Source organism: Caloenas nicobarica, chromosome 1 (assembly GCF_036013445.1).
Source record: "Caloenas nicobarica isolate bCalNic1 chromosome 1, bCalNic1.hap1, whole genome shotgun sequence".
Lineage (NCBI taxonomy): Eukaryota > Metazoa > Chordata > Aves > Columbiformes > Columbidae > Caloenas > Caloenas nicobarica.
This window is the reverse complement of record NC_088245.1, coordinates 53076452-53098009: the sequence shown is the minus strand read 5'-3', so window position 1 is coordinate 53098009 and position 21558 is coordinate 53076452. Positions and strand designations below refer to the sequence as shown.

General features: G+C 38.4%; 2 protein-coding genes across 2 annotated transcripts in view; one reads left to right on the top strand and one right to left on the bottom strand.

Moving 5' to 3' along the window:
- Positions 1-599: 599 nt before the first annotated feature.
- CCDC59 (coiled-coil domain containing 59) lies at positions 600-8224 on the bottom strand. Its single transcript, XM_065654078.1, has 4 exons — positions 8086-8224; positions 5896-6118; positions 3397-3496; positions 600-852 (listed from the first exon to the last, which is right to left on the bottom strand). Exons 1-4 carry the CDS (start codon positions 8213-8215, stop codon positions 691-693), a joined length of 615 nt encoding a protein of 204 aa, XP_065510150.1. The 5' UTR covers positions 8216-8224; the 3' UTR covers positions 600-690.
- A 73-nt stretch (positions 8225-8297) lies between these two features.
- METTL25 (methyltransferase like 25) overlaps positions 8298-21558 on the top strand; it is a 65138-nt gene continuing 51877 nt past the window's right edge. Inside the window, exons 1-2 of the mRNA XM_065643097.1 lie at positions 8298-8622; positions 17574-17738. Of these exons, the coding sequence (XP_065499169.1) occupies positions 8298-8622; positions 17574-17738 (490 nt within the window). The remainder of the gene's footprint in view (positions 8623-17573; positions 17739-21558) is intronic.

Here is a 21558-nt window from a genome sequence, read left to right as displayed (position 1 = left end):
CAATTCCATCTCCATAACAAGATTTAGAAAATTATTTTTCTAAAGATGTTCCAAAGAACAAAAATAAGAAACCTCATGTACTCAGCATACCAAAACTTCAACCCATCTACCTGATCCATCATAGCTAGAAAGTCACACTTAGTTTACGAACAAAATAAATCAGCAAAGTATAAATCACACGATCTTTACATTCAAACCATTTTTGGACCTTTGTTAAGCTTTATTCTTTGTGGAGAATGATAAATAACAGCCATCCAAGTACAGTTTATGTTCTTTGTTTTCACGTGCCAAACCCTACCCAACAGCACACAAATTATACTCCTATCCTTGGCAGTTTATGAGATATACACTACATTGCACATATCATGTATTTTACCCAAGTAAGGATAATTTTAGTAGTCACAATTGCAGGAGTGTTAGAGCTACAAAGCAAATGCTCTACACTATGTAGATTCATGTTCAGATGGTACTAAGCTCTAATGATTCGGAATTCAGGATATTTTTAAAGTACCACATCTCTCTCACTCCATTCATATTTTCAGGATGAATATCCTCCACTATTGGATTGATGACATAAATGAAGCCAGTGACAAAAGTCATATAGAAGCAAAAAGACATTATTTATTAAAAGTCATTTAATAAAATGTCCACAGGTAACTCAAAATCCGTAATTAAGATGTATGCAGATGTTTATGTATTTTGCTGTATTTTCTGAAGAAGAAACTCCATTTGTAAGTTTAGATTTGGCTGTCCTCTTTTTGTCTTCTTACTGAATATTTTATAAGCTTCCATCTTCTTTTGCTTGTACAACCTCTGAGCTTCTTCCCTTTGTTGTCTTCTTTTTTCTGCTTCCTGAAATTAAACAAATAGATATGATTATGAGATAATTACATACTTTATATAACTATGAAGCTATCTATAAGCAGTAAAATTTCTTTTTGTAAAGATACTGGCAATTAGGTATTGTACTGACACTAGAAACACCATTACTCCTAAAAGCTTAATCAGGACTCTCTTCCAGCACATACTGCAATCAAAACATATTATATTGCCTAAAGCTCCAAGAGAAGAGCCAAGTTTTCTTCTGAAGAACACCCTGTGATAAGGTTTGTCACTAAAATGTGTACTACTTCCTTTCTGTGAAATGAGCTCCTTGACTTTTTTCCTTAAATGCGTGGCAAAAAAATTCCCACTTTCTCCTTGAGCCCAAGAAAGAGAGAAAGAGTTTGATCCAGCAACTCCCATGTAAATGTCTTGCTAATCCAGATGTGCTAGTATACTGGCCGCATCTGCATGAGACTAGCAGATACGGGACTTATCTGGAGCTGGAAGTTGGACAGGTTTGTGATACGAGGGCAGCATCACAAGCAGCATTACCCAAGGCAACTCAATCAGGACCAAACTATTAGTGACCCATCCTCTTCAAAGCAACACACAGACTGACATATTTACTAAGAGAAAAAAAAAAACAAAACCAAACCTTACCAAATTTTCAACTGTATGAACTTTCCATGTTGAGGGGACAGCACACATGCAAGCAAAACACTAATGGAGGCACTAGCACTATATGGATAATCATAATATCATGCTCAAATTTTAATCAAACGGCTTACACCTCTTTCTCTAATATTGTAATTTTAGTAAGTAATTCAGGCAAACATCCACAACAAGAAAGCTAACTAGCTTGCTTCACTTGTATTATGTCCTACCAAAATATGCAAGACATCACAAATCAGACTGAAGGACTGCTTCAGTTCATTTGGATGATTTATTTGCATAACTTATTATCTGATTTATTTGCATAGCTTATTATCTGAAATGCTGGGCCATGCTGACCACAAAGGCAGATGTTTCTGCAGAATGCCCGAAGAGATGATAATTTATCAATTATGTTTTTGTTTTCCATGGCATAGATAGCTTCTGTGATGTACAAAAATTAGCAAGAATACTCTACAATGTAGACAATAAAATTAGCCAGAAATAACATAAGAAAATATCTCTAAGTAGAAAGTGGGGGGAGGAAAAAAAGCCTACAAAGATAACATCTCTTCATTCAGAAAGCTTCACTTATTTTATCATAATGATAATTAATATAATCCATTTTTTTTTTAATCAGAGTAGCATCAACTCTACCTGTAATTCACTTCCTATCTAATAATTTTATTGCTGTTCAGCATACTGTTGCAAACATCCATTTAAGCTACCAACCAAAAACTTACTGAAAGCAGGAACATTCATCTTACTTAGGCAGCTGTTACTTAACATTCGTGTTTCTTCTGATCTCTACTAAATCCTAGGGTTTTTTGTACAGTCTGGAGGCCAAAACTGTGCCTTTCAGCTTGTTTCTTTACCCAAAATAACAGCAAATCCAGTGTTTGCTAACATATATGAGGGTAAGGTAGGTGATCATCATACCAGTATTCCACATGAATGATTACTGTTATTGTGGCACTTAGCTACTGCTTGTTTTGCCTAAATATCATCTTCTTATGTGCTGTTAAATGAAAAATCCTTGCAGTCTTGCTAGGTTTTTGTTTGTTTTTAATTCCTCTAAACAAGCTGGCCATTACATTCATTTCTGTTAGCATGACCTGTATATAATATTCAAAAAATAAGCTCCCAGCTGAACAACGATGTAACTCACCCAGAATCATGGATCAGCTTGCATACAGCTGAACTGAAGAAATAATATGTTTTATCCAGCTATATGTTTATGCAATATTTATACAGTAGTTACTGAAATTTAGTTTGTCAGCAGCAAGTTACACAATTTCTACAATGTTACGTGTGTCATTTTACAATGCAACGAACAATGCATTGGGAGATAACAAAATTTGTTAAATCAGGATGTTTTAAGTGAATAACAGTTGAGTTATTCAACAATTATAATATTAGGATACACTCTGTAAGAAGAAGTCCATTTAAATTAGAACAAGGGAAAAAATTACTAATGATTTTGGTCGTGGATACAATTACATTTAATTGTTGGTCAAAGCAGATAAAAGGTAAAATGAAGACTGCATTATGGTACCATCATAAAAAATTGGATGGATACTTCATTTTTCATCACGAGATGATGGTATTGTTATTACTTCCCCTTCTACAATATTTAAGAAGTCTAGTATAATCCACTGGGATACACAGATCAAGCTCAAAGCTTTTCTTGATGTACCAACATAAGAAAAAAATCCCGCTAACAGCCACTGCAAACAAAATCAGTAAGAACAAAGAGCATGATAACTCTGAATGCCTGCATGTCGGAATATCACTGTCAAATTGAAAAAGAATATCAAGACCTGTGTTCCTCTCCTATGGTCCTATTTGGGACTGACAGATAAAAATGGTATTAATCTAGTCTTCATTTACAATCAAGAAAGATCTCTGTTTAAGATTTACCTCTTTCTTTCTAGCACGCTCAGCCTGTATTTTCTCATACTCTTCTTTTGCCTTCTGATTGGACGTTTTCTTCTTAGACCTCCCTTCAGTCATAACTGACCTGTAAGAAAAAGTACATGTATTTCAGATACAGACTATCACCAAGCCAACATAACTATACATCCCACAGTCACTGCAGAATCAGAGCGCAGTCTTCCACTCTTCTACTGTTTTTCATATATTTGTGGAAGTTAATTAGAAATACAGATTTCAAAAGGCTCATCCTTCTGCATTCAATGGATACCTATTTGCATCATTCTTACATGACAGCCAACACCATCACACGTAACGTAGTGAGCAGCTCGCGTGAAAATATAGCAAACTAAACTCCTCCAATGCTGAGTGTACCAAAGACCAGACTGTACACAACTTTTAGCAGCATACAGACCTTCTCTGTTGGATCTTCACATGGATGATGTTTGATGAAATTTAAAGAGTGCCTAAAAGAAGTTTTTTCCCCCCATCATCTGAGCTCTTCAGAACTAGAAAAACTGAACCACTAGCTTAGAGCTGTATTATCTCTAGCTCTGACATATGGATGCAACTGCAGAGATAGGAGGGCAGGCAGCTGTTGGCAGACTGCCTGCCAGAGAAGTCAGCCTGACACAGCAAGGTGAGAAAGCACAGTAGTAACAAAGCCTTTCCAAAAGTTTCTTATTGAAGGAGAGAGAATATTATTGTCCTTAATGTTTTGAAATTAGGAACTGAAATTATGTTCTTTCCAAATTTCAGTATAAAAAACCGCCCAGTTATCTTTCACCACAAAACCAGTATAAGAACACGAGTGCCATTTACTGTTACACTACTTCGAGTGGATTTTTCTGGTTATTTAGCTCTAAATTATTGCTTTTTCTGATTCACAATAAAGCCACTACATAAACAGTGTGGTAGCAAAAACATTTCATATTTGAAAAATATAAGCCTTGCTATGTATTTGACAACTGTTCACAAAATAACTTTTTGATTACCCTATTACCCACACTACAAAAAGTTGAAAACTAGCTATCATCATCTGGGAGATTTCAGACAGATGATCAAAAAGGAAAGAGAAGGTATTTGCTCATACTTTCATTTAGAAATACCATTCTCTCATGGGGAAAAAAAAAAAAAAATTGTTTTCTTCTCATCTCCATCTTGTGGCAATACTGTGTAATGACAAGAGTGTCTCAAGTACAAAACTATTTAAAATCGCAATACATGCTAAAAAGAGAATTATCTAACCAAAATCTTGTTTTACATTCCCATACAACACTGAAGTGCATCTACGCATCACATCACCTCACAGATTAGCAGTCACATTTTTGCAGAATTACTAATTCTAGGTTACGATCACAATGACCATAGTTTAAGCAAAATTAAAAAACCCTTTGGTTTAAAGGAAAACACCAGTCCTGTTTCGGACATCCTCATGAATTAACTGCCTATTCCAGACAAAACTCTACCTTTCTCCCAGTGGTGGGCTTAGACCTGACTGCCTTTCCCCATCTCTTGAGTGTTCTTCCCAGGAAAATTTAGATGTAGACACACCTTGGAATTCCAACACTCCTTCTACTGAGGACAAAAGGGCATTATCTCAAATCATCGTACTTGAATGCTCTTTAAAAAAGACTGCCATGACAGTGCTAGACCGGAGTGACTAGGTTTTTTATTTTACTGATGTACCTAACCAAAATTTCAGGAGGAATTACTGTCACGTAGGGAAAAAATGGTTTCAGTTGTCTGACATTTGCTAGACCGCAAATGAGAGACTCCATTTAACTTCTTCCAGTTATTACAAGCAAATTCAAAACAAACAAACTAACAAAAAAACCCCAAACACCACCACCAAACTATTGCGACATTTCTATTATTATTACTTTGATCAAGAACACTTCAGTGCTGTAGCATTTTACTATATTCTCCATTTCATTTTTTGTAAAGTTGATAGTTAAAATTCCCCCTAAACTAGCCATACTACAAAAAGGTAACTGCACACAGTATCACTCATTCCAGTAGCAAAACAGTGAGATAAGACAACACCTTGTCAAACTGGGAACAGAAAGATAATGCATAAAATGTTTCTGAAAAGTGACATAAATTTAAAAATAAAGGAATTCACTCAAAGGAAAACTCTGTATACTCAAAAGCATGCTACCTGAAAGCAGGTTCTTCTCTTTATAACTATGGTAAGAAATTGGTCAAACACTCTTGGGCTGAACCTCATCCTTAAAGCATGATAGTATCTGTCACATTATTTAATGGAATCAAGCTCTAAACATTACCAATTTTGCTTTCTGATTTTGATGCAAACACAACAAAGTTGTGTGTTTAAATTTTTTAAAAATTAGGAAAAACATTTAAGAACTAATTATATAGGTTAGTAAAGCAAATCACCAAACTGAAGTCCATGTAAAGAGCTCAAACATTTCTTTAATGATGGAAACAATTACTTGTTTTTCAAAAGCTATTTCAAAAACTTACTCCTCTGCTTTATTAAGTTTTTCCTCTGATAAAACTGAAGCATCTGGAGCCCTGCGCCGTTTCTTAAGCATTTCTTCCTCAGCCAGGTAGAGATGTTTCAAGTGCTCTGGATAAGTATCAGTAAACTGATTATCCTGTTGTGGAGGGACTTTTCTTCTCTTTTTCAAAAATTTCCTGTATTGTCTTTCAATCTGTTGTTTTCTCCGAAATGCAAATCCTCGTCCTGAAAACATAGGGAAAAAGGTTAAACACACCTGCACTGAAGTAGCACCAAAATGTTTAACTGTTGCCAGGACCACTTCAATCCATTTTCTTTCCAAAATAGAAACAAACACTATTTGTGCTAATTTTAATAAGGGCCAGTCAAAAACTCAAGGAAAAAACCACTGTTATAAATCTGCTTCCTACTGTCGCATTGCAGCTTGTACAGATTTCCTGACAATTATCACCTAAACCCTTAAGAACACATGCTATTGCAAACATGCTATTTAATGCACGCTCAATGTCACACACTTCTGTCAATGCCTTTCAAATCCAGTGAAAAGATGTATTAACACTTCACTTCTCTCCTACTTTTGACAGCTTCATAAGCAACATAAAAATAGATTCCTGAATAGAGCCTCAAGAAGACACTGATAATAGTATTACCGTCTGCTTAAGTATTCTGCAGCTACAATGACACAGGAAAGACTTGCTAAATTGCTGTATTACACTATACAATTATTCCATTATAGCTTTTCACACGAATAGCATTTTTATTGCTACTACCTTCTTCTTACACCTGTCCAGGAAGAGCTTTTCTAGAACTTCAGAAGTATACTACACCATAGAATGATTCAGCTGCAAAGAAAATACCAAATAATGGTTGTTTCAGCCTCATTCATTATATAACAGCTTATCAATATGAAGTTAAGCATAGTTTTGTCCTAATACATTATTTTTTATTGCATGAGTCTTAACAGCTACTGACTTTGATAATATTCATTAACAAAATAGTTCCTAAAGACAGTAAATCCAAATTGGTCCCAACTTTTCCTTTGATTCTTTCTCCAAAGTTGAAATTTCAGAAGAATGTTGTAAGAGCCGATGCTCTTGTTTCTATCCATTTATTTTTACATTTGCATAACTATCTGTCAGTAAGCTGAACCTGCAACCATGGAATTTTCTAGATAGGCTTTTATTTTAAATATACAGCTTCACAGAAAAGTAAAAGTGAGTCCTAAAACTGAGAACTCACAGAATCTCAGAATGTTAAGCATTGGAAGGGACCTCGAAAGATCATCTAGTCCAATCCCCCTGCTGGAGCAGGAACACCCAGATGAGGTTACACAGGAATGTGTCCAGGCGGGTTTTGAATGTCTCCAGAGAAGGAGACTCCACAACCTTCCTGGGCAGCCTGTTCCAGTGCTCTGTCACCCTCACTGTGAAGAAGTTTCTTCTCGAATTTAAGTGGAACCTCCTATGTTCCAGTTTATACCCACTGCCCCTTATCACTGGTTGTCACCAAGAAGAGCCTGGTTCCATCCCCATGACACTCACCCTTTATATATTTATAAACATTAATTAAACTGTCACTACCTGGCCTGAGTATGCCACCAAAGAGCAGTGTCTGCAATGCTGAGGTCTGGGAGCTACAATTAGACACAGGCTGCCCCCAACCAACCCTGTAGCCACCGGCCCTGACCCGCCATGGAGCCACTTTGCCAATGACAGACCACTTTACAGGCTGAAGCACAGGAGGTTCCATCTGAATATGAGGAGAAACTTCTTCACAGTGAGGGTGCCAGAACCCTGGAACTGGCTGCCCAGGGAGGTTGTGGAGTCTCCTTCTCTGGAGACATTCATGACCCACCTGGACACATTCCTGTGTCATCTGCTCTGGGTGAACCTGCTTTAACAGGCGGGTTGGACTGGATGATCTCCAGAGGTCCCTCCCAACCCCAACCAGTCTGTGTTTCTATGGGTGTTTAACGCTCCTCGGGCAGCGGACAGGAAGGGTCTCCGGGCGACACGTAGCCCCGCACTAAGGCAGCAGATGTGGCCCCAGCCGGGCAGCCAGAGCGGAGCCACCTGAGCTGCCCGCTGAGAGCCCAAGGGCCGGGCCGGGCCTCCTTCGGCGCTGTCTCTCCCACCACGACGCCACCTCAGCCCCGCTGGGGTCCAGTCGCAGCTGCCCCCGCCCCGACTCACCCTCCTGCAGGCTGCCTACGACGTTGCGCAGCAAGAAGGGTCTCCACGGCCGCTTTCGGCGGGGACCGCGGCCCGTGGTGGCCACATTTTCCGCAGCCGGTCCCTGCCCGCTCCGCCGCGCCGCCGCCATCGCTCTCCCGCCGCCGCGCAGCGAGACAACGTCACCGAGCTGCGCCGCCGGCGCTCGGCGCTCGATTCACCCGCCTTCGTAGATGCCGGCGGCGGCGCGGCCGGCAGCCCCGACCAGCCGGGCGCGGAGCCCCGCCCCTCGCGGCGCCATGTCGCGGCCGCCCGGCGCGGTGCCGCCCCAGCTGTCGCCGACGGTGGCGGCGGGGACGCTGCGGCGCGTGGCGCGGTTCCTGCGGCGCGCGCTGCCGCTGTGCCGCGCGCACACGGTGGAGTTCTACACGCGCGGGCTTTGGCAGCGGCTCGTGGCGCCGCCCCCCGCCGCCGTGCTCGAGGCGCTGCGCGCGCGCGGGCCGCTGGCGCTGCAGCGCCCCCTGGCGGAGGCCTCCGGCGCCCCGGCGGCGCTGTGGGGTGAGTCGGGGCGGGGCGGGGGGGTCAGGGGTCCCCGCGGGAGGGACCTGCGCGGCGGGGCGGGGAGGCCCTCCTCGTGGCAGCGGCCTCTGCCCTCGCTCTGAAGTCGTCCTTCCTCTTCACAAAATCTCAAAGGCTGGGGTCGGAAGGGACCTCTGGTGATCATCCAGTCCAACCCACCTGCTAAAGCAGGTTCACCAGAGCAGATCGCACAGGAATGTGTCCAGGCGGGTCTTGAATGTCTCCAGAGAAGGAGACTCCACAACCTCTCTGGGCAGCCTGTTCCAGGGCTCTGACACCCTCAAGGTAAAGAAGTTTCTCCTCATATTCAGATGGAACCTCCTGTGCTTCGGTCTGTGCCCGTGCCCCTCATGCTATCACTGGGCAGCACTGAAAGGAGTCTGGTCCCATCCTCCTGACACCCACTCCTGAGATATTTAGAAATATTTATGACATCCCCTCACAGCCTGTCTTCTCTCTGGTGACCAATGACAGAACCCGAGGGAATGGCAGGAGGATGTGCCAGGGGAGGTTTAGGTTGGACATCAGGAAAAGGTTCTTCCCCCAGAAGGTGGTGGACACTGGAACAGGCTCCCCAGGGAGGTGTCACGGCCCAAGCCTGACAGTGTTCAAGAAGAGACTGGACAAGGCCTCAGACACACCGTGTGAACTGTGGGTTGTCATATGCAGGGACAGGAGTTGGACTCGATGATCCTTGTAGGTCCCTTCCAACTCAAGACATTCTATGATTCTACGTTTAAAATTATTTTCCTTTAATAAAACAGGAGAATTTCACACCACTCTGCTGAGCTGCTTTTTTTTTCCCCTGCGCCTTTACCCGCTGCCTTTCCATGGCCATTCCCACGTTCTTGTTCCATTCGTCTGCTTCAGCTAAAGCCACTTCTGCTTTTTCGTACCTGTGTCTGCCCCAGCAGCGCTCATCTTCTGCAGGGTGACGGGGTGTGTTTGGAACCATCACGGTTCAGATGAAGTATGGCCGTGGTGGGAGGAATTGCACTTCAGGAGGGTCTCAGTACTGACAGCTGTGACAATGGTCTCATATGTCTCGTCCTGTTGGTTTAGAAATGAAATTAAACTCCTAACTGTCAAACTCCTTTGCTGTAACTAATTTCTGAAGAGCAGAAGTAAAATTAACCAAAAAAGACCCCTCCACATGAGTTGGAAAGAGGTAACAGTTAAAAGTCCTCCAAATGTTGAAACTCTGGAAATGTGGAGGACAGCTGGAAAAGGCTTAAACACCACTTTCCTATATGTCTGTAATAATGAATGTCTGGCAAAGGAAGACAGAAAGCAGTTTTATTTCTGACAAGACCTATTTAAGAAGCACTTCATATTTTTAGTTATTTCTGAGTAACTCAGGAGGAAGCCAGCTATGAAACCGTATTACTGAATTTACTGCAGTCCAAGTAGAAGGGAAACATACCAGCAATATGCGTTCAGGCAGAGCACAGAAATGAAGATAAAGCATCTGAAAGGTACATTATTTGGGGGGACTGAGCCCCAGCAAAGAGATCAGTTTCAAAACGAAAGGTAAAATCTCTGAAAAAGGACTTAGCTGAGAAAAATCTGCATCATGCCAAAGCTTATGGAGCGTAGCTAGCTCTTGTGTAGCCTTAGCCCCGAAATACTACATGAAATGACACACGAGACAGAAAAGCACGTTGGGTGTAACGGAAAGGTCCACAAAAAGTATCATATGGAGCTGTGTACTTTTTGGCATAGAAGGCAAGCTAAGATAATGATTTGGATTTGAAAGAGATTGAAGAACTGTGAATTGCTACATCATTCGCAACATTTCTTTCTTGGATCTAAAGACCTCCAAAATATTAACTGCAAGACTCATTTTAAAGGGTTGAGATATCTGGGGGGGAAAAAAAAAAGCCAACAAAACCCCACAATTTATTTGTATATGAAAAAGGCACTGGATTATGAATTAACTTTGAGAGACAGATGGAAACAAGACAGTGGTCCAGACAGCAAGCAAAAGTGTTGGGAAGCAGTGAGGAAAAACTTTTAATGTTTTTGACAGGTAATGTCAGTCAGAACCAATTCAGAGCAATGGGACATAAATGCAAACGGAGGCTGGAACAAAACTAATTATTAGATGAAGTCATCAAAAAGAAAACAGCAAAGAAAACTTACTCTGATCTTACGTATTTCTATGGGACGCTGAAGTGGTGGCCTGTAGAGCAGAAGGAGAATCAGGAAGGCAGAGTAATGTTTTGTAGATTTTGAAACTGGAAAATCATTTAATGATCTGTATTCAAAATGTGTATTACAGAATCTGATACAGAAATTACTGGAACAAAAGACATGATATATGGCTAAAATGAAACGTGTTTTAGAAGGATGCGAAGCCTTCATGCTGTGCCTGAAATATTAGATTTCTTCTTGATTTCTGCAGGGATTATTTCTGCTCACTGAAAAAAGAAAAAAAAAAAAAGATAATTGTTCTTTCTTTCTAGCCTCAAAATTATAGTATGCAATTTAACATTTGGAAGGTTTTGAGACACTCTCAAAATTTTTCCAGTATCGTGACAAAATTGAAGGCACTGTAATGGAATGGGCATCCGCTTGCTGATTTGGAGGCTCCTGCCTGGCTCATTTGATTGCATGGTGCCTATCCACCCAGTCAGATGACGAAAATGCTATGTCTTAACAGTAGAATATGAGTTTCTCAGTGAAGATGCCTGTGAACATCTACCTATATTTGAAAATTAATGTACTGTTAACCTGTATTAAAGTTAGGATTGAGAAATTTAATATTGTAGCTTATTTGAGTGCATTAGTACAACTTAATAACGTCAGAGATCAGAAACCACTAGAGATCTTGAAACCCAACATAAACAGAAATGACTCTTTCTTATATTCCTCTAAAATATTACCTGGATGTGTGTTTGTTCTTCAAAATTATCAGATCTTTACATGTTATTTATATATACCTTGATACTAAAAGGCTCTCGTAACATGCTGTCATTAGTAGAACTGCCTTTTATTGGAGTGTGGCTATAAGAATAGATTTATTTTGCATGGTCAAATGACATTGTGGTCATGTACCCCAAATACCTTAGTCAAAATATGTGTAAAATTACGTTTTGATTTCACATGGCACCTTTCACATTTCACCTTTGCTTCTTGAGAGTTTGAGAAGTTTTACATTCATACATGTGCAATCCCCAAACTATTATGAAAAATTTTCTAGAATCTGTTCTAATAGGGATCCCAAATTGAATTATATGGAAACACAAGCTACTTTTGACAGAATTGATCTGGAAATGTGAAGTTGTCAGTTCATGCTCACATAGTTCTGCAAACTTAAAAAATAACATTATTGCAAATTGGCACAAAACTGTTACTCTGCACACTACTTTATGTTACTACGGGGATTTTGACAAATACATATGCTGAACTGTAGTTTTAGAAGCCAGCAAGCAAGAAACTACTATTGGGTTGTACAGTATTATATACAATAAGTATGTTACAGAACATTACATTACATGTTCTGTAAATCAGTTTCAAAGAATATTTTCAGATACTCCTGAGATGATGTTTCATTATAATGACCATATAAAGGATGAACCCTAGTTTTCAGTTGTACCCTACAGAAAAGTTTCAGATCCATTTTTAGATATAGAAAACTGGTTTATGTTTATGTACATCAAAAAACTGACATTTGCCATATTACATCTTCTTTATCACGTCATAGCTGTAAATTGGACACAGGCACAGAAAAATCTGTGTTTAAGTATTTTCATATTTTACTGTAAATTACTGTTTGTAATATAATTCCATTTTTTTTGCATATGTTTCTTTCCTCTGAAAATTTATTTGCAACTGTATGGACTGACTGGTTAAAAGACATACTAGATTTCATCTTGTGAGCAACCAAAGTAGAAATATTTTGAGAAAACTAACATGTTTAATAATGAAAGATAATACATAGACAATTGCCATTCCATAGTTTGAAGTCATGCTTTGGATTACCTTAATTTTGTTGTTTTTTTTCTTTTGGTTGGCAACCTGTGACAACAATTCAAATTTGGTGGGAGTGTTACTACAGATGATATACTAGTGATCTTGCATGAGATCCTACTAGTTCTGTTTGTGTTCTTCCATCAGATAATTGAATTCAGGGTTGTTCCAGAATGTGGGTATGACTGCATTTAATTTAAGTGAGATTTGTAAGGAGTGTTAATATCTGTTACTCTGTCAGGTGATGAAAAAGTGAAAGCAGGCATGCTTTGGGTTTACAAGCTTTTAAAGAGTTCTGATAAAGAAGCAGAAAAGTCCGAATTTCAATAATCAGTCTGTAACCCAGGAAAGTTATGAAGTTTCAAGAGTTTTATTTGTGCGATATAGTGGGATCAGCAGGAAGTAAGGTGGTGCTAAATATTGTGGACTCAATAGATGTATTCTTTTACACCATAAAACCAATTTACTGAGTACACAGTTTTAATACCCAGTAGAGTTCTCAATATTAGTGTTCATGATTGTATCCTGAAGAAATGTAATTGTCTCTCTTTCAACTCAAAACTGAGAGGTTTTGGTTCTGTGAAATAATTTATCTCGCTGACACTAATTTCTATTAATTGATTGTGTGGGTGCGTTCTGATGCATTGAGGCAGTTGTTTGCATAATTTCCTTGAGAGAAATTTGAAAAATCAGAAAAAACAGTTTGAGGTTTGGGATGAGGATGGAGGGGCCATGGATTTTGACACTCCTGTTAGCATGGGGAGGGTCTGGTTGTGTGGGCTGCTGTTTTAGTTCTTAGCATGGCAGGACCCGTTTTCACTTGATACTTGTTAATTTGCAGAATATTTACTTACACTGTTGATCTTGGTGAGGTATTTTAAAGTTCAATGGGAAAAATAAGGATACATTTCTTCAGGGTATAGGTTGCATCACTTTCCATATCAGTGTCAGGGTAGTGCGGTGTCAGATGGATATGTGCATGGTTGATGATAGTTTTCTTTTTGTACTGTAAAAAGTCTGTCTATGTAATTCACATGACGTTTATTTCCACAGTGATTCATAGAATTATAGAAAAGTTTGGGTTGGAAGGGACCTTCAAAGGTCATCTAGTCCAACCCCCCTGCGATAAGCAGGGACATCTTCAACTAGATCAGGTTGCTCAGAGCCCCGTCCAGCCTGGCCTTGAATGTCTCCAGGGATGGGGCATCTACCACCTCTCTGGGCAACCTGTGCCAGTATTTTACCACCCTCATTGATTGTTGGGTGAAAGTTGTCAATGAGGTATATAGTATGCACTCCTTACAGAGGGGATGAGAGATACTGTCTTTGCTGTGTTTTGGATGATGGCTGGTGTTGTAGAAGTGAGATAGTTTAGGTCAGTGGCGTTCTTGCATTGAGTCCTTTGGCAGATGTGAAGGGTTTGGCCATTACGGTATCCAAGAAGCTGATGTTGATCCAGTTTGAAGAAAGGTGTCTGTAGGCCTTGGAGTAGAAATTGGTGAGAGTGCCCTAGCTTTCCCTCCAGGTATAGCTTCAGTACAGTATTGATGTAATTACCTAAACAAAATATTTAACTCATGGCAGCTTGTGCAGGCCTGTCACCCTTGCGTGGGTATTTTTGCCCATTTTTTTAACTGTTGTCTGCTTAGAATCACTTTTCTGGATGAAGACATAGATACACTGGCCTGGACCTTGAAGAAACTTCTGTTGGACTGGGATGCCATTCTGGTTTGAGGTGGTAGGCAAGTCTGGTGCTTTGAAACAAACCTCTTCAGTATCTATTTTCATACCATGCCTTGGAGGGCTGGCGATAACATTGGCATAGCAAGTTTATTTCCAATGAAGGAAATGTAGTGAAACAAGCATGTCTCAGGTATCAAAATAGATATAGATGTTTATAGATAGATGTTTATAAAAAACATATAGGTAGCTGATTTGCCAGTAAAGTTTGCATTAATTTCTACTTTTTGAACTAAACCAAATGCATAAATGTAGTATTTATGACATCTGTATGATATTTCAGATGGGGTTATTTTTTTCTGCTTATTTCTACTAATACTGCTATGAAGGTTACATTAAGAACAATTCTAAGCTGCTTAATTATTCTGAAAGAATGCATATATTAATACACTTTTCATCAACAAAACTATCTTTTAATAGACTTATGTGATGTGACATGTTTTCATGAGCTTTATTGCTATCCTGTTATGTGGAAGAATGACAGTATTTCTTCTTGTAGCCTTGAGTATCTGATGTCAGTGTAATGAAAGAAAGCGTATTTTTTTCCACTGGTGATACAGTTCAGTGTATTTAAAATATAAAGGTCAGTGAAAACCAGGTAATATCTAGCCAGACATTTTGAAAAAAATACTGCTTAGAAATCAAAATATATTTGATAGATGTGTACTATACATGTATGGAAACGAACATTAAGAAAATAAATTTTATTCGGATGTTTCTCCTGCATTACATGTATATTAAAGAAATATTTTGTAGCAGGATGACATTCCAATGTATTTCCAAAACTCCTTTATTTCATACAAGGTTATGTCATGAAGAAAATAAATTAATTCCTGGGAAAAGGTTTTTACTTGACTGATTTTTGTTTTGTTTTGTCATACAGGGTTGGCCAGTATATTTAAAAATGTGTATGAGTTGCTAAAAAGATTTTATGTTTCAGTGTAATGTGCCTCAGTTTTCTAAAACAACATAAAATTCAAAAAAACAAACCCCCACACACCAAAAACAAAACAAACAAACAAAACAAAACAAAAAACCAACCAAACAAAAACCACAAACAACCAAACCAACCAACAAAACAAAACAAAACAAAAAACACCCCAAACCAACATCCTGGTCACTGAGGAAATAAGAGTTAGAGACAAAGAACAACATCAATGTATATTTGAATGAGCTGGATTTTTCTGAAGTGGATTATACTAAGTACTAATTCAAAGAGGTTGTGGTATACATGAAACAAAGTGGAACACAACTTCTTATCAAGAAAATTAGATTTCTTCACCTGGCAAAACTGCTGAATGTGTGTCTGGTCAAATTATCTCTCTGCCCCTTTTGACTTAATGTCTCATCTCTATTGCTTTCTCAGTACTTGTTGGCACATACTTGGTGATGAGTCTCTTCTTAAACCTTGTTCTTTTTCTTGACAGATTAATGATTTGTCCCTGCTACATCAGACCTAAAGATTTCTATGTATTTTTACTGATTCAGGCACATTCATTTTGTGAATTTCTAGATTTTCTGGAACGCTGTTCATTCCTGGAAGATCTAAAGTTAAATGATTGCACATCCCTTAAAAATAAACTGTAATTTTTCTTCTTCAGCAATAACTCAAGCTGTGACAGTTTCTTCTAAGAACTCCTTGCATATCATTTACCCAGCAGAAAGCAAAAATAGTCTTTGTGTGTAGATATTCACCTTTTTTTATCATTGTCGAAACGTTTTTTGGGGAAAAAAAAGGCAGTTTTACTATTCCGTCCAAAACCGCTTGATTACCGTATGCCATTATATTAATCTCTTCCATTATTTGCCTGATTTGAAGGTATTGTCAGAAAGGAATTTTATTTTTCTTCAGTTATTTCAAAATGAAAACATATGATTTCTTGTTTTTCTATAACATATCTTATAGAGGCACTGGAAAGCAAAATTACCCCTTCTCCACGAAAACTTTGCAGTTTTTATTCAGGTTTAGTGTTTCTCTTTATTTCTGTTCTCTAGCAGCATGTTATACCCTTATCATTCATGCAGGTTCACTAACAAAGTTGCTGTATGTTCAGAAGTTCAAATAAATCATTTGTAGAGAAAGTTACCTTTGTTTTTTCATTTTGTAGTAGAGAGAAGTAAAGTAAGAAGTGCCATGCACACAATGAAATAATATTAATTCTGGTCATAGCTTAGACAATATTTATTCTTTCTTAGGTCTGAAATTTGTTTGCTGGACTCATACCTTTGTAGTCTAATACCATGAAATCTAATATGTTGACGCTGTTGGGACTGTTTTCAATGAATTCTAATATACATATGGCCAGTACTAGTGGTCATGCAAGAAAATTAAGAGCAGGAGAAGCGAGGTCAATATTAACATCTCTGTCTGTTGCTGTGCAGGTGGGTAGGACAGGTTCAGGAAAGTGACCGCGCTAGGTATGCACTTGCTCAATATCTACCCATGAGACACAAGGCAAACCAGGAGACATCTTCCAAATCTTTGTAACAATTTTGTTTGCTGGACTGGCTAGGTTTTGTGTATTTTCAAATAATTACAAATATTTTAAAATTATTAGCAAAACTATGTAGGATTCACAATAGTTTTAGCTAAAATTGAGAGGAATTAAACAATGCAAAACAATCTCAGATTGAATAAATTATTCATACCAATATGTGTCACTTAAAAATACATTTTACTGAAGCATTTCATCCCGAGTCAAAATATGCATTGGAATCTAACTTTGGCTCACACCTGATTGGTAATAAAAGTTAATTTGATTCTCCCGTCAGATTCACGAGATACAAACCAGCTTGGAAAATATGTGAATATAGTGATTGTAAATCAAATCATTTTGTATATTGAACATCTGTATTTCTTAAAATCTCTAGTAGTATATATTGTCAGATGGGAGTGTCTAGGAAATGCATAATGAGCAAGTTTGCAAACAAAGAGAAGTGATAATGTTGACTGAATTCTCTCGTCGATTGTACTAAAGTAGCTCTGCTAAAATAATAGATTTTTCCACATTTACACTAGTTAAGCTGAGAGCAAAATTCGACCTCGGTTCTGATGAGGGAATACAGCTGAAGAAAAATAATGAATTTTCCCACTGGTGCAAGCAAGATAAATGGTTGTTTCTGTCTGATGATCTGTATTTATTGCTTGTAGTTCTGTGTCAGCACTATTACAGAGATGTTAAGCTCTGCTAACAAAAATTATTTTCTTTTCCGTACAGATGATGACACATTTTCCAATGTGTTTTGTGAAAACTCTGGGAAGCTTATCAATGTACATTTATTTGCCCTGGCTGCTCAGTATTATTCTTTTTCTAACCTTGGAGTGTGTACCCCATTAGAAGATGTGCTTGAAGCACTGAGAGGAGACAATCAAGGAACAACAGGTATATTTACATTTGTATTTAAATTTTTATTTTTCACTATAGAACCTTCAGAGTTTTGGCTTTGGAGGGTAGTGGTTTGGGTTTGTTTGTTTGTTTGTTTTGTTGTTTGTGTTTGTTGTTCGGTTTTTTGTGGTTTTTGTTTTGTTTTGGTTTTGGTTGGTTGGTTGGTTTTGGTTTTGTTTGTATATTTGTTTGTTTTCCCTACATGCTTCTCACTTCAATTTTCATGTATTCCTAGATAGTTTCTTCATTGCTTTTGTTTAGAAAATGGATTCTCTTGCTGAAATTTGAGCAGAGGAGCCACAGCATTCAGTACCTATAGACCCTTCCTGAGATTCAGTTTTAAAGGGGATGAGATAGGCAAGCAGACACATCATTTTTTGAGATTACTTGCTAATTCTCTTTGTTTTTCTTCTCCCTGAGCAGCAGGAATAATGGCTGCTATTCTTGCTTTTTTAAAAAAGTCTCACCCTAAAATCTTGCAAGTGGTATTTTTCTTGCATCTTTTGTCTCATATTAACTATGTGCTTTGGCATTATAGCTGAATGTGGCCCAATAAGTGTTTGATGTCTCCAAAAAAAATTATGTCATAAAACTAAAGTGATGTCATTTTCTATAGTTAAAGAAATTGAATTAAAACACTCTCAAGTTGGCGTCAAGTTGGACTCTGGAAGTCTTGCCCCTGATTATATTTTTTGTATCAGATGATAAACTGGCATTTATGCCTACTTTGACTACCCTCATTTTCACTGAAAATGTACTCCTTGTGGTGTCCTCAGTCATAAATTTGTTATTGTCTTTCAGATTCCTCATTATTTTTTCAGAGACAAACTGAACAGCTCTCGGCCTTTGCTTTCTAGTGTGTTTTTTCTCTCTAATATGTTAAAACTCTGACTTTTGCTCCCATTTTCTACAGCGATCTCTTTCTAATTTTCCTGTTTTACATGGCTGACTCCTCAGTTTTCCATTTCTTCAGAATTACTAAGATGCCACAGCTGAGATAGTTTTGATAGTTGGTTCTGTATTGGTCTAAAACTGTAAGTTTACTGTCTGACTTCTTTCCTTTTACTATTAATTAATCTGAAGCCCTTTTGTCTTTTTTGACAATGGTACGCTGCTATTCTTTCGCTTGCTTTTTAGCTCTTTTCATTTTTATGATGCTCTCGATTCCCATGTAATTATCTGTAATTCTGTAGTTATACCTTGTTATACTCATAGTTGAGTTCATACCTGGATTAGCTTTCTTAGACAAAAAAGCAAGGATTCTTTCATCTTTTTGTCATGCAGAATGGAACATCAGGAATAAGACAGTTGCTAAATATTTTATTTTGTGTCTTGCAGGAGTGCTGCTCGGTTGGGTAACTGGGGCCTGGGTTTGTGATGCAGTAATTTTAAATCATACTTCATAGCAAAAATAAAATGTGTTCCAAATGTATACAATGGTATTATAATTCAAAACCTTTGTGTTGAACTGGCAATAAGTATCAGTTAAACTAACTTAATTGAAGTTCCTGGTAATCATTTGGCAGAAGCAAAATACCAAATTATGGATTCCTAATGTGCAAGTTGCCAAATGAGAGTTGTGATCTTTTAACTTTAAGCTATTTCAGATATGTCGGACTTAATTGCGTGTTTCAGAAAATGTATTTATTTCCTACATACTAAAGCTTGCAAGTTAAGAGAAGTGTAAGTCTGAGAAAACAGGCAACTTTACGATGGCCTTGCTCTTATTCTGAAAAGTATGCATCAGGATAGTTCTGCTTATGTTTCAGATGGTTTTAATTCATTTTCTTGTTTTAAGACAAACATCCTTATGAGCCTATTCCCACAGTTTGCGTACTCGCATAGTTCTCTGACTTCTTCACCATCTCCATGTAGACATATTGCTCTCCTTCCTTGGAATAATTGGTAAGCACAAAAAGTTTTGGTGTATTGTGGACACAGCTGCTCAGAATGGAGTTCTGAGTCTAAAGGGCTTTCTCCATTGCTTCCTAACGAAGTTCACTGTGGTCCTTGCTGCACCATCAGGTTTCTTGCACTGAGCACACAGGATCCAGAAGAGCCTAGCCCAAGGGGAGGAAGCCAGCGTGGACAGTTTCTTGTTACAGGGTTCATGTCTGATATAAGAAGCGAGGGCCGCTAGAGTATTGGATTAAGACTGCTCTCTACCTTTGCAGTGTGTATATGGCCAAGATAATAGTCATGCAGTGACTGTTAATAAACCCATTGTTAAATTCCACATACTAGAACACGTGAGGCAGACAGAATCAGTCTGCCTCAATTTTTTTTTAGGAATGGTTATCCCAGTCCCTCAGTCTGGCCTGCGGAATTAAATCATAGTAGTGTAACTTCTGTATAGGTGGTGGTGTCTGGTGTGGGCCGTGAATTTCATTTTTCATCTGGTGTCTCTGAATTTCCATAGGTAGCTGGGATGTAAAAACCCTGCATACTGCCTGGGGACAGACTTTTCAGAAGGGCGTGTTGTGACAGGGCAAGGGGTAATGGTTTTAAACTACAAGAGGGGAGATTCAAGCCAGACATGAGGAAGAAATTTTTTACAATGAGGGTGGTGAAACGCTGGCACAGGTTGCCCAGAGAGGTGGCGGATGCCCCATCCCTGGAGACATCAGAGGCCAGGCTGGACGGGGCTCTGAGCAACCTGATCTAGTTGAAGATGTCCCTGTCCATTGCATGGGGTTGGACAAGATGACCTTTGAAGGTCCCTTCCAACCCAAACTATTATATGATTCTATTCTGTGATTCTGTGATACTGCCGTAGGAGATCTTAGGCAAATCTGCATTAGTCTCTCCTCAGTCAGTTCAGCTTCACAACTGAAGATGTAGGTGTAAATGGCATTATGGAGTTGAAGCAGTTTTTCAAATGGAAAACAGCTACCCGTGCTAGGGGTTCACAATGTAAATGAACATTTCAGTACTAGCTAAAGCTAGTAACATTAAGCTTTCTTTTCCTCTGTTATATCCAGGGTACTTCTGTGAAGTATTTGAACCTCACTTTCTTTTTTCATCACAAAAGGAGCTGGATCTCTAAATTTCTTATAGTTTTTGAAATTAGTATTTGTTCTACTTGCATTGGTTATACACACAATAAGGAAGTCTGCAGGCATAATTACTTGTTTCAAGAAAATAATTTTCTGATAGCAAAATGAACTTACACAGTTTGCTTAAAACTAGTATACATTTTTTTTTCAAATTTGCAGCTGTCTTGGCAATATAAAACAGTCCCCAAATACGGTTTTCTATTAGATTGTAATATGTCTGCTTGTTTTTCAAAATAAGGTAAAAAGAACTATCAGAATTTTACAGAAAATGCAGCAACAGTAAAATTTATTAAAAATCCATAATTTTCTCTAAACAGCATAATTTTCCCTGAGCTGAAATGTAAGTGGAGTGTTCATTCTGCAAAAAGTAGGAAAAAATAGTTAAGAAATTAAAATACTAAAGAAACATTAGTAGCTAAGATGATAAATATATATCTAGTATAAGCAAACTATGATTTCTTCTACCTGGAACCTCAGCATTTGTAAGTTGAGTCTTGTTACTGAATTTGTGAATTCCTTCCATGTTTTAAATGCTTATTTTTCTTAAGTGCTGTCTGAAATGGTACTTCACACAGCATTATGCTATTCAGTCTTCTGAGTTCATACTATAGCAAAGACTAAAAGGTGTGATGCATGGTGATGGTTCAAAGTGGCAGCGCTACTTTGGAGAACAAACGTAACTTTTATTTCTGTCAAGAAGTTAAATGTCCATTTCTTCCTTTTCCCATTTTGCATTTTTTTTTTCTCATGAGTCTACCCAG